The sequence below is a fragment of the Antennarius striatus genome, chromosome 2 (genome assembly GCF_040054535.1).
Source record: "Antennarius striatus isolate MH-2024 chromosome 2, ASM4005453v1, whole genome shotgun sequence".
Lineage (NCBI taxonomy): Eukaryota > Metazoa > Chordata > Actinopteri > Lophiiformes > Antennariidae > Antennarius > Antennarius striatus.
Window position 1 is genome coordinate 29,725,001 of NC_090777.1, and position 11,422 is coordinate 29,736,422.

The 11,422-nt window shown below is 37.4% G+C and overlaps 1 protein-coding gene across 1 annotated transcript in view; it reads right to left on the minus strand.

The window, feature by feature from the left end:
* The window catches only part of LOC137605074 (rhodopsin-like), a 21,230-nt gene extending 10,739 nt beyond the window's left edge, over positions 1–10,491 (minus strand). Inside the window, exons 1-4 of the mRNA XM_068329473.1 lie at positions 10,131–10,491; positions 9,876–10,044; positions 9,558–9,723; positions 8,358–8,597 (exon numbers count right to left, since the gene is read on the minus strand). Of these exons, the coding sequence (XP_068185574.1) occupies positions 8,358–8,597; positions 9,558–9,723; positions 9,876–10,044; positions 10,131–10,491 (936 nt within the window). The remainder of the gene's footprint in view (positions 1–8,357; positions 8,598–9,557; positions 9,724–9,875; positions 10,045–10,130) is intronic.
* Between the last annotated feature and the right edge of the window lie 931 nt (positions 10,492–11,422).

Sequence of the window (11,422 nt, forward strand, 5' to 3'; positions counted from 1 at the left end):
AAATTATTGACCCAACCAGTCAAAAAAAAAAATTTTTTATTTACCCGCCGGTCAACAAAACAAAAAAATTTATTGACCCGCCAGTCAACAACAAAAAAAGAAATTTATCGACCTGCCAGGCAACAAAAAAATAATTTTCTTTGACCCGCCGGTCAACAAAAAGAAATAAATTTATCGACCCGCCAGGCAACAAAAATAAAAAATTATTGACCCGCCGGTCAACAAAAAGAAAATTTTTTTGACCCACCGGTTAAAAAAAACATTTTTTTATTGACCCCACCGTTCAACAATAAAATAATTTTCTTTGACCCGCCCGTCAACAAAAATAGGAAATTTATTGATTCGCCGGTCAACAAAACAAAAACATTTTTATTGACCCGCCGATCAACAAAGAAAAAAAAATTTTTTGAACCGCCGGTCACCAAAATAAAAAAATTATTGACCCAACCAGTCAAAAAAATAAAAATATTATTGACCCGCCGGTCAACAAAAAAAATCATTTTTATTGACCCGCCGGTCAACAAAAAAAATCATTTTTATTGACCCGCCGGTCAACAAAAAGAAATTTTTTTTGACCCTCCGGTTAAAAAAAACATTTTTTTATTGACCCCACCGTTCAACAATAAAATAATTTTCTTTGACCCGCCCGTCAACAAAAATAGGAAATTTATTGATCCGCCGGTCAACAAAACAAAAACATTTATTGACCCGCCGATCAACAAAAAAAAAAAAATTTTTTGAACCGCCGGTCACCAAAATAAAAAAATTATTGACCCAACCAGTCAAAAAAAAAAAATTTTTATTTACCCGCCGGTCAACAAAAAAAAAAATGTTATTGACCCGCCGGTCAACAACAAAAAAAGAAATTTATCGACCCGCCAGGCAACAAAAAAATAATTTTCTTTGACCCGCCGGTCAACAAAAAGAAATAAATTTATCGACCCGCCAGGCAACAAAAAAATAATTTTCTTTGACCCGCCGGTCCACAAACATAAAAAAATTACTGACCCGCCGGTCAACGAAAAAAAAACATTTTTATTGACACGCCGGACCACAAAAAAATAAAATTTCATTGACCCGCCGGGCAACAAAATACAAAAAATTATTGACCCACCAGTCAAAAAAAAATATTTTATTGACCCGCCGGTCAACAAAAAAAAAAAATTTATTGACCCGCCGGTAAACAAAAAAAATTTTTCATTGACCCCACCGTTCAACAAGAAAATAATTTTCTCTGACCCGCCCGTCAACAAAATAAAATAATTATTGACCCACTGGTTAAAAAAAACATTTTTTCATTGACCCCACCGTTCAACAATAAAATAATTTTCTTTGACCCGCCCGTCAACAAAAATAGGAAATTTATTGATCCGCCGGTCAACAAAACAAAAACATTTTTATTGACCCGCCGATCAACAAAAAAAAAAAAATTTTTTGAACCGCCGGTCACCAAAATAAAAAAATTATTGACCCAACCAGTCAAAAAAAAAAAAATTTTATTTACCCGCCGGTCAACAAAAAAAAATTTTTTATTGACCCGCCGGTCAACAACAAAAAAAGAAATTTATCGACCCGCCAGGCAACAATAAAATAATTTTCTTTGACCCGCCGGTCCACAAACATAAAAAAATTACTGACCCGCCGGTCAACAAAATAAAAACATTTTTATTCACACACCGGACAACAAAAAAATAAAATTTCATTGACCCGCCGGGCAACAAAATACAAAAAATTATTGACCCACCAGTCAAAAAAAAATATTTTATTGACCCGCTGGTCAACAAAAAAAAAAAAATTTATTGACCCGACGGTTAACAAAAAAAATGTTTTATTGACCCCACCGTTCAACAAGAAAATAATTTTCTTTGACCCGCCGGTCACCAAAATAAAATAATTATTGACCCACCAGTCAAAAAAAAATAACTTTCTTTGACCCGCCGGTTAACAAAAACAGAAATTTATTGACCCGCCGGTCGAAAAAAATTTTTTTATTGACCCGCCGGTCAACAAAAAAAAAAATTATCGAACCGCCAGGCAACAAAAAAATAATTTTCTTTGACTCGCTGGTACACAAAAATAAATAAATTACTGACCCGCCGGTCAACATAAAAAAATCATTTTCATTGACCCGCCGGTCAAGAAAAAAAATAAAATTTATTGACCCACCAGTAAAAACAAAAAAATAATTTCTTTTGACCTGCCATTCAACAAAAATAAGAAATTTATTGACCCGCCAGGCAACAAAAAAATAATTTTCTTTGACCCGCCGGTCAACAAAAATAAAAAAATTACTGACCCGACGGTCAACAAAAAAAAATCACTTTTATTGACCCGCTGGTCAACAAAAAAAAAAAATTATTGAACCGCCAGGCAACAAAAAAATAATTTTCTTTGACCCGCCGGTCAACAAAAATAAAAAAATTACTGACCCGCCGGTCAACAAAAAAAATCATTTTTATTAACCCGCCGGTCAACAAAAAAAAAAAAATGTATTGACCCGCTGGTCACCAAAATAAAAAAATTATTGACCCACCAGTCAAAAAAAAAAAATTTTATTGACCCGCCGGTCAACAAGAAAATAATTTTCTTTGACCCGCCGGTCAACAAAAACAGAAATTTATTGACCCGCCGATCGAAAAAAAAATTTTTATTGACCCGCCGGTCAACAAAAAAAAAAATTATTGAACCGCCAGGCAACAAAAAAATAATTTTCTTTGACCCGCTGGTACACAAAAATAAATAAATTACTGACCCGCCGGTCAACATAAAAAAATCATTTTCATTGACCCACCGGTCAAGAAAAAAAAAAAATTTATTGACCCACCAGTAAAAACAAAAAAATAATTTCTTTTGACCTGCCATTCAACAAAAATAAGAAATTTATTGACCCGCCAGGCAACAAAAAAATAATTTTCTTTGACCCGCCGGTCAACAAAAATAAAAAAATTACTGACCCGACGGTCAACAAAAAAAAATCACTTTTATTGACCCGCCGGTCAAAAAAAAAAAAAATTTTTATTGACGCGCCGGTCAACAAAAAAAAAAAATTTTATTGACCCCACCGTTCAACAATAACATAATTTTCTTTGACCCGCCGGTCAACAAAAATAGGAAATTTATTGATCCGCCGGTCAACAAAACAAAAACATTTTTATTGATCCGCCGATCAACAAAAAAAAAAAAATTTATTGAACCACCGGTCACCAAAATAAAAAAATTATTGACCCAACCAGTTAAAAAATAATAATTTTCTTTGACCCGCTGGTCAACAAAAATAGGAAATTTATTGATCCGCCAGGCAACAAAAAAATAATTTTCTTTGACCCGCCGGTCAACAAAAATAAAAAAATTACTGACCCGACGGTCAACAAAAAAAAATCACTTTTATTGACCCGCTGGTCAACAAAAAAAAAAAATTATTGAACCGCCAGGCAACAAAAAAATAATTTTCTTTGACCCGCCGGTCAACAAAAATAAAAAAATTACTGACCCGCCAGTCAACAAAAAAAATCATTTTTATTAACCCGCCGGTCAACAAAAAAAAAAAAATGTATTGACCCGCTGGTCACCAAAATAAAAAAATTATTGACCCACCAGTCAAAAAAAAAAAATTTTATTGATCGCCAGTCAACAAGAAAATAATTTTCTTTGACCCGCTGGTCAACAAAAACAGAAATTTATTGACCCGCCGGTCGAAAAACAAAAATTTTATTGACCCGCCGGTCAACAAAAAAAAAATTATTGAACCGCCAAGCAACAAAAAAATAATTTTCTTTGACCCGCTGGTACACAAAAATAAATAAATTACTGACCCGCCGGTCAACATAAAAAAATCATTTTCATTGACCCGCCGGTCAAGAAAAAAAAAAAAATTTATTGACCCACCAGTAAAAACAAAAAAATAATTTCTTTTGACCTGCCATTCAACAAAAATAAGAAATTTATTGACCCGCCAGGCAACAAAAAAATAATTTTCTTTGACCCGCCGGTCCACAAACATAAAAAAATTACTGACCCGCCGGTCAACGAAAAAAAAACATTTTTATTGACACGCCGGACCACAAAAAAATAAAATTTCATTGACCCGCCGGGCAACAAAATACAAAAAATTATTGACCCACCAGTCAAAAAAAAATATTTTATTGACCCGCCGGTCAACAAAAAAAAAAAATTTATTGACCCGCCGGTAAACAAAAAAAATTTTTCATTGACCCCACCGTTCAACAAGAAAATAATTTTCTCTGACCCGCCCGTCAACAAAATAAAATAATTATTGACCCACTGGTTAAAAAAAACATTTTTTCATTGACCCCACCGTTCAACAATAAAATAATTTTCTTTGACCCGCCCGTCAACAAAAATAGGAAATTTATTGATCCGCCGGTCAACAAAACAAAAACATTTTTATTGACCCGCCGATCAACAAAAAAAAAAAAATTTTTTGAACCGCCGGTCACCAAAATAAAAAAATTATTGACCCAACCAGTCAAAAAAAAAAAAATTTTATTTACCCGCCGGTCAACAAAAAAAAATTTTTTATTGACCCGCCGGTCAACAACAAAAAAAGAAATTTATCGACCCGCCAGGCAACAATAAAATAATTTTCTTTGACCCGCCGGTCCACAAACATAAAAAAATTACTGACCCGCCGGTCAACAAAATAAAAACATTTTTATTCACACACCGGACAACAAAAAAATAAAATTTCATTGACCCGCCGGGCAACAAAATACAAAAAATTATTGACCCACCAGTCAAAAAAAAATATTTTATTGACCCGCTGGTCAACAAAAAAAAAAAAATTTATTGACCCGACGGTTAACAAAAAAAATGTTTTATTGACCCCACCGTTCAACAAGAAAATAATTTTCTTTGACCCGCCGGTCACCAAAATAAAATAATTATTGACCCACCAGTCAAAAAAAAATAACTTTCTTTGACCCGCCGGTTAACAAAAACAGAAATTTATTGACCCGCCGGTCGAAAAAAATTTTTTTATTGACCCGCCGGTCAACAAAAAAAAAAATTATCGAACCGCCAGGCAACAAAAAAATAATTTTCTTTGACTCGCTGGTACACAAAAATAAATAAATTACTGACCCGCCGGTCAACATAAAAAAATCATTTTCATTGACCCACCGGTCAAGAAAAAAAATAAAATTTATTGACCCACCAGTAAAAACAAAAAAATAATTTCTTTTGACCTGCCATTCAACAAAAATAAGAAATTTATTGACCCGCCAGGCAACAAAAAAATAATTTTCTTTGACCCGCCGGTCAACAAAAATAAAAAAATTACTGACCCGACGGTCAACAAAAAAAAATCACTTTTATTGACCCGCTGGTCAACAAAAAAAAAAAATTATTGAACCGCCAGGCAACAAAAAAATAATTTTCTTTGACCCGCCGGTCAACAAAAATAAAAAAATTACTGACCCGCCGGTCAACAAAAAAAATCATTTTTATTAACCCGCCGGTCAACAAAAAAAAAAAAATGTATTGACCCGCTGGTCACCAAAATAAAAAAATTATTGACCCACCAGTCAAAAAAAAAAAATTTTATTGACCCGCCGGTCAACAAGAAAATAATTTTCTTTGACCCGCCGGTCAACAAAAACAGAAATTTATTGACCCGCCGATCGAAAAAAAAATTTTTATTGACCCGCCGGTCAACAAAAAAAAAAATTATTGAACCGCCAGGCAACAAAAAAATAATTTTCTTTGACCCGCTGGTACACAAAAATAAATAAATTACTGACCCGCCGGTCAACATAAAAAAATCATTTTCATTGACCCACCGGTCAAGAAAAAAAAAAAATTTATTGACCCACCAGTAAAAACAAAAAAATAATTTCTTTTGACCTGCCATTCAACAAAAATAAGAAATTTATTGACCCGCCAGGCAACAAAAAAATAATTTTCTTTGACCCGCCGGTCAACAAAAATAAAAAAATTACTGACCCGACGGTCAACAAAAAAAAATCACTTTTATTGACCCGCCGGTCAAAAAAAAAAAAAATTTTTATTGACGCGCCGGTCAACAAAAAAAAAAAATTTTATTGACCCCACCGTTCAACAATAACATAATTTTCTTTGACCCGCCGGTCAACAAAAATAGGAAATTTATTGATCCGCCGGTCAACAAAACAAAAACATTTTTATTGATCCGCCGATCAACAAAAAAAAAAAAATTTATTGAACCACCGGTCACCAAAATAAAAAAATTATTGACCCAACCAGTTAAAAAATAATAATTTTCTTTGACCCGCTGGTCAACAAAAATAGGAAATTTATTGATCCGCCAGGCAACAAAAAAATAATTTTCTTTGACCCGCCGGTCAACAAAAATAAAAAAATTACTGACCCGACGGTCAACAAAAAAAAATCACTTTTATTGACCCGCTGGTCAACAAAAAAAAAAAATTATTGAACCGCCAGGCAACAAAAAAATAATTTTCTTTGACCTGCCGGTCAACAAAAATAAAAAAATTACTGACCCGCCAGTCAACAAAAAAAATCATTTTTATTAACCCGCCGGTCAACAAAAAAAAAAAAATGTATTGACCCGCTGGTCACCAAAATAAAAAAATTATTGACCCACCAGTCAAAAAAAAAAAATTTTATTGATCGCCAGTCAACAAGAAAATAATTTTCTTTGACCCGCTGGTCAACAAAAACAGAAATTTATTGACCCGCCGGTCGAAAAACAAAAATTTTATTGACCCGCCGGTCAACAAAAAAAAAATTATTGAACCGCCAAGCAACAAAAAAATAATTTTCTTTGACCCGCTGGTACACAAAAATAAATAAATTACTGACCCGCCGGTCAACATAAAAAAATCATTTTCATTGACCCGCCGGTCAAGAAAAAAAAAAAAATTTATTGACCCACCAGTAAAAACAAAAAAATAATTTCTTTTGACCTGCCATTCAACAAAAATAAGAAATTTATTGACCCGCCAGGCAACAAAAAAATAATTTTCTTTGACCCGCCGGTCAACAAAAATAAAAAAATTACTGACCCGACGGTCAACAAAAAAAAATCACTTTTATTGACCCGCCGGTCAAAAAAAAAAAAATTTTATTGACGCGCCGGTCAACAAAAAAAAAAATTTTTATTGACCCCACCGTTCAACAATAACATAATTTTCTTTGACCCGCCGGTCAACAAAAATAGGAAATTTATTGATCCGCCGGTCAACAAAACAAAAACATTTTTATTGATCCGCCGATCAACAAAAAAAAAAAAATTTATTGAACCACCGGTCACCAAAATAAAAAAATTATTGACCCAACCAGTTAAAAAATAATAATTTTCTTTGACCCGCTGGTCAACAAAAATAGGAAATTTATTGATCCGCCAGTCAACAAAACAAAAACATATTTATTGACCCGCCGATCAACAAAAAAAAAAAAATTTATTGAACCGCCGGTCACCAAAATAAAAAAATTATTGACCCAACCAGTCAAAAAAAAAATTTTTTTATTTACCCGCCGGTCAACAAAAAAATAAAATTTTATTGACCCGCCGGTCAACAAAAAAAAAAAATTTTATCGACCCGCCGGTCAACAAAATCAAAAAAATTTTGACCCACCGGTTAACACAAAAAAATTTTTTATTGACCCCACCGTTCAACAAGAAAATAATTTTTATTGACCCGCCGGTCAATAAAAAATAAAAAAAAATTATTGACCTGCCGGTCACCAAAATAAAAACATTTATGACCCACCGGCTAACAAAAAATTTTTTTATTGACCCCACCGTTCAACAAGAAAATAATTTTCTTTGACCCGCCGGTCAACAAAAATAGGAAATTTATTGACCCGCCGGGCAACAAAAAAAAGAAAATTACTGCCAGCCGATCAACAACAAAAAAATTTACGACCCACCGGTCGACAAAAAAAAACATTTATTGATCTGCCGTTCAACAAAGATAAGAAATTTATCGACGTAAACTGAGGTTCATCTGAATTTTGATAATGAAGGCAACTATAGTTGGGCTCTGTAAGGGTCAAATGATAAAACTGAGGAGTCATGAAGTATATTTATATAAAAGAATATTTTAAAAAACAGGTAAAAGCACACTGTGTACTTCAAAAATATAGAAAGTACTTCCTGTTACTTTACCTTCTGTATTTTTGAAGGACAAACTGTACTTTTAACTTTATATTTTTTTTTTTATTTTTAAAAAATTAATTAAAAAAATTTTTATTCAAAAAACAATATATATAAAAAAGCTAAAAGTACAGTGCGTACTTCAAAAACACAGAAGATAACGTAACAGGAAGTACTCGAATCAAGCGGAAGTGCCTCACCTGTGTTGACCAGGCACTGAAGGAGGACTGAGTTTCCTCACCTGTTTGTTCAGCAGGATGTAGATCACCGGGTTGTACAGAGATGAACTCTTAGCGAAGAAGGCCGGGGCCGTCATGAATTCCGGGCCAAACTCGGTCCCCTGGTTGGCGAAGATGTACCAGGCCACGGTGGCGTAGGGCAGCCAGCACACCAGGAAGGACATCACCATGACGACCACCATGCGGGTCACCTCCCGCTCTGCCCTCTGGGTGGATTCAGACTCCTTCTGCTGGGCTGCAGCCTGGACTCAACCCAACAAAGCACGAGAAGAAACCATCAGAAATGGTTCTGAACTCCACCAATCAATGCAAAACAATCAAATAAAAATCTGTTTTTAATTCGTCACGACTTTACATGTCGTAAAGGTTCGTTTAAACCTGTAAACACACCAGAGAAACAAACTAGTTTTTCATTATTATGTCTCTGCAATTATAAAACCTATTATAAAGCTCCTTTAAAGGAGGCAATAATTCTCTTTACGATTATCTCCACCAGCAACTCTTTCAAATTATTTTCGCGTTGTGGTTTGATATACTGTCTGCAGCGTTGGAGAAAGAACTCCGGTCGTTTACTTTAATGTAGGCAGAGTCAGGGTCCTTCATCCTCGCTGTGAAAACACGCCTTTGCAAGTAAATGTCCTGCAGAAAATGTTGTGTACGACTCCTGTGACTGGAATGTTATTTCTGTACATCAGCTGATGTTGATTTTCATCACAGATTTAAGAGGTGATTATTTTTTTAATGATTTGCACAATTCTGGTTTTGTCTAACAAATGTTACAAATAAATACATCAAACAAAAAGTAGATAAAAATGGTTGAGTGGACATAAATAAATCCTCATATTTGTCAAGCTGGAACAAATACAGTATGTTATTGTCATTTTAATGAATTACAGTGAAGGGTTTGAATTATTTATGACTGATGATAAATTATCAATGCCTTTATAGTATTATTAATGAAGGCGTCATGATGACACGGAGAGCAGGCAGACTGCCCTCCAGCTGGAGGTTGTGGGTATAAGCTGCCATGTTGGCAATGATCTGCCCTTCTCAAATGTCCTTGAGCCAGTAAATCCCTCACATCTCCAGAGATTGCTCTGTCCTGCTGCTAACCCCCCAAAGGTAAAAAAAAAAAAAATCTCTACAGTAAACAAGGAATCACATCCTTATTATTAATATTCTGTCCGGTGCTGTGTTCTCACCGCTCGCACGGTGCAGAGTAATCGACTGTAGCAGAAGAAAATGATGAAGAGGGGGATACACAAATGGAGGACAAACATATAGATAACGAACGAGGTGTTGTGGATCTCGGGCTTGGGGGTGTAGTAGTCGATCCCGCAGGAGCACTGCATCCCCTCCGGGATGTACCTGCATCCAGACGGTAGAAAGAAAGTCACACGATCACACTCACAGATCAATACTACGTGTAGATGTACTGAGATCAATTCCTGGGGTGCATCAGCATGCAGAGTATCAGGACATTACGGGGGGGAAAGATGAGACGCCGAAATATACAGTACCGGGACCATCCAAAGAGGGGGGGGGCGGCACACGTTAGGGCCATCACCCAGGTCAACGCCAGGCCGGCGAGGGCGTGTTTCTCCTCGAAGCGGAAGCTGGACATCGGCTTACAGACCACTACGTAGCGCTCAATGGCCAAAACCACCAGAGACCAGAGGGCGATCTCTCCTGGGGTGGGACAGGAGCCAGGTGAGCGTCTCAGCGGCTGTTGTCTCCAAATGGAAATGAAACTGTTCAAACCCCCCCAAACTTACCTCCTAGGGTGGCGAAGAATCCCTCGATGTTGCAGCCGGTGACCCCCAGGACGAAGTAAGCGTGCAGAGCCGTGTAGAGCGTGACGGTGAACCCCCCGACGACCATGAAGAGATCGGCCACCGCCAGGTTGAGGAGGACGTAGTTCAGGGGGGTCCGCAGCTTCTTGTGTTTGACAGTGACGTAGAGGGTGAGGACGTTGATGGGGGAGGCGGTGAGGATGAGGAACAGCATGTAGGCGGCCACCAGGGAGAACTTCCAGGGCTCGGCCAGGTAGTACTGGGGGTGCTCAAAGGGGCTGCGGACCAGGCCGGTCTTGTTGGACATGGGGACGTAAAAGTTGGGTCCTTCTGTGCCGTTCATGGCTGCAGACGGTGATGCTTCCCCCCTCCCCCAATGAATCCTCAACACTGCATGAAAGTCTGTGCCTCACCTCAGGATGAAATACGGTGGGGGCAAACGGTGTGAGGACGACCGCGGAGATGAATCGGTGGAGGAGAGACGTTCTCTGCGTCCTGAGGTGTTGGGGCACCTTTTAACGGGCGGAGCGGATTAAGGGCCAAGTGTCAGCAGAGGTGGGATTAAGACACTCAATCTTACACTCCCCCTTTCTCAAATTCACACACACACACACACACACACTCACACACACACACACACACACACACACACACACACACACACACACACACACACACACACACACACACACACACACACACACACACACACACACACACGAAGAATTACAAAAGCCATTCCAGACAAATGCATCATGTTAAGCATTTTGAAGGTGAGAGGTAACATCTGTCCTGAGCTTCACTGAGGTAAGGAGGATGAGGGGGGAACTGACCAAGGTGGGATTTAAACCGGTTGGACAAACCACAATAGATTAAAATTGTGGAGTCATGCCGTGGGATTTGATCCTATCACGTCAGGTCTGAGGTCCTCCTCTCATCCCTCTGAGCCACACCCCCAGCTGGTGAGGGCCGCCCTGAGGACCCAGAACATCATGACCCCAGGACTCCACAGGTGGAGGAATCGTGACCAAAACATTTATGGAACCAACCCCCCACTACAAAGACAACCTGGGGGTGTCCCCCCGCCCTCCTTCATACCTGTGATCACTTTATTAAGATTTACTGTGTTTTTTATTGGGATTATATTTGTTTATACTCAGAATGACTCAAGTCAGAGAGGAGTCCGTCAATCCTGACTTCATCGAAGTTTTCCGGAGTTTCGTGTATGAAAAGGTTTGCAGATATTCCTGCTGCCAAAAAATGTGGACATTGCG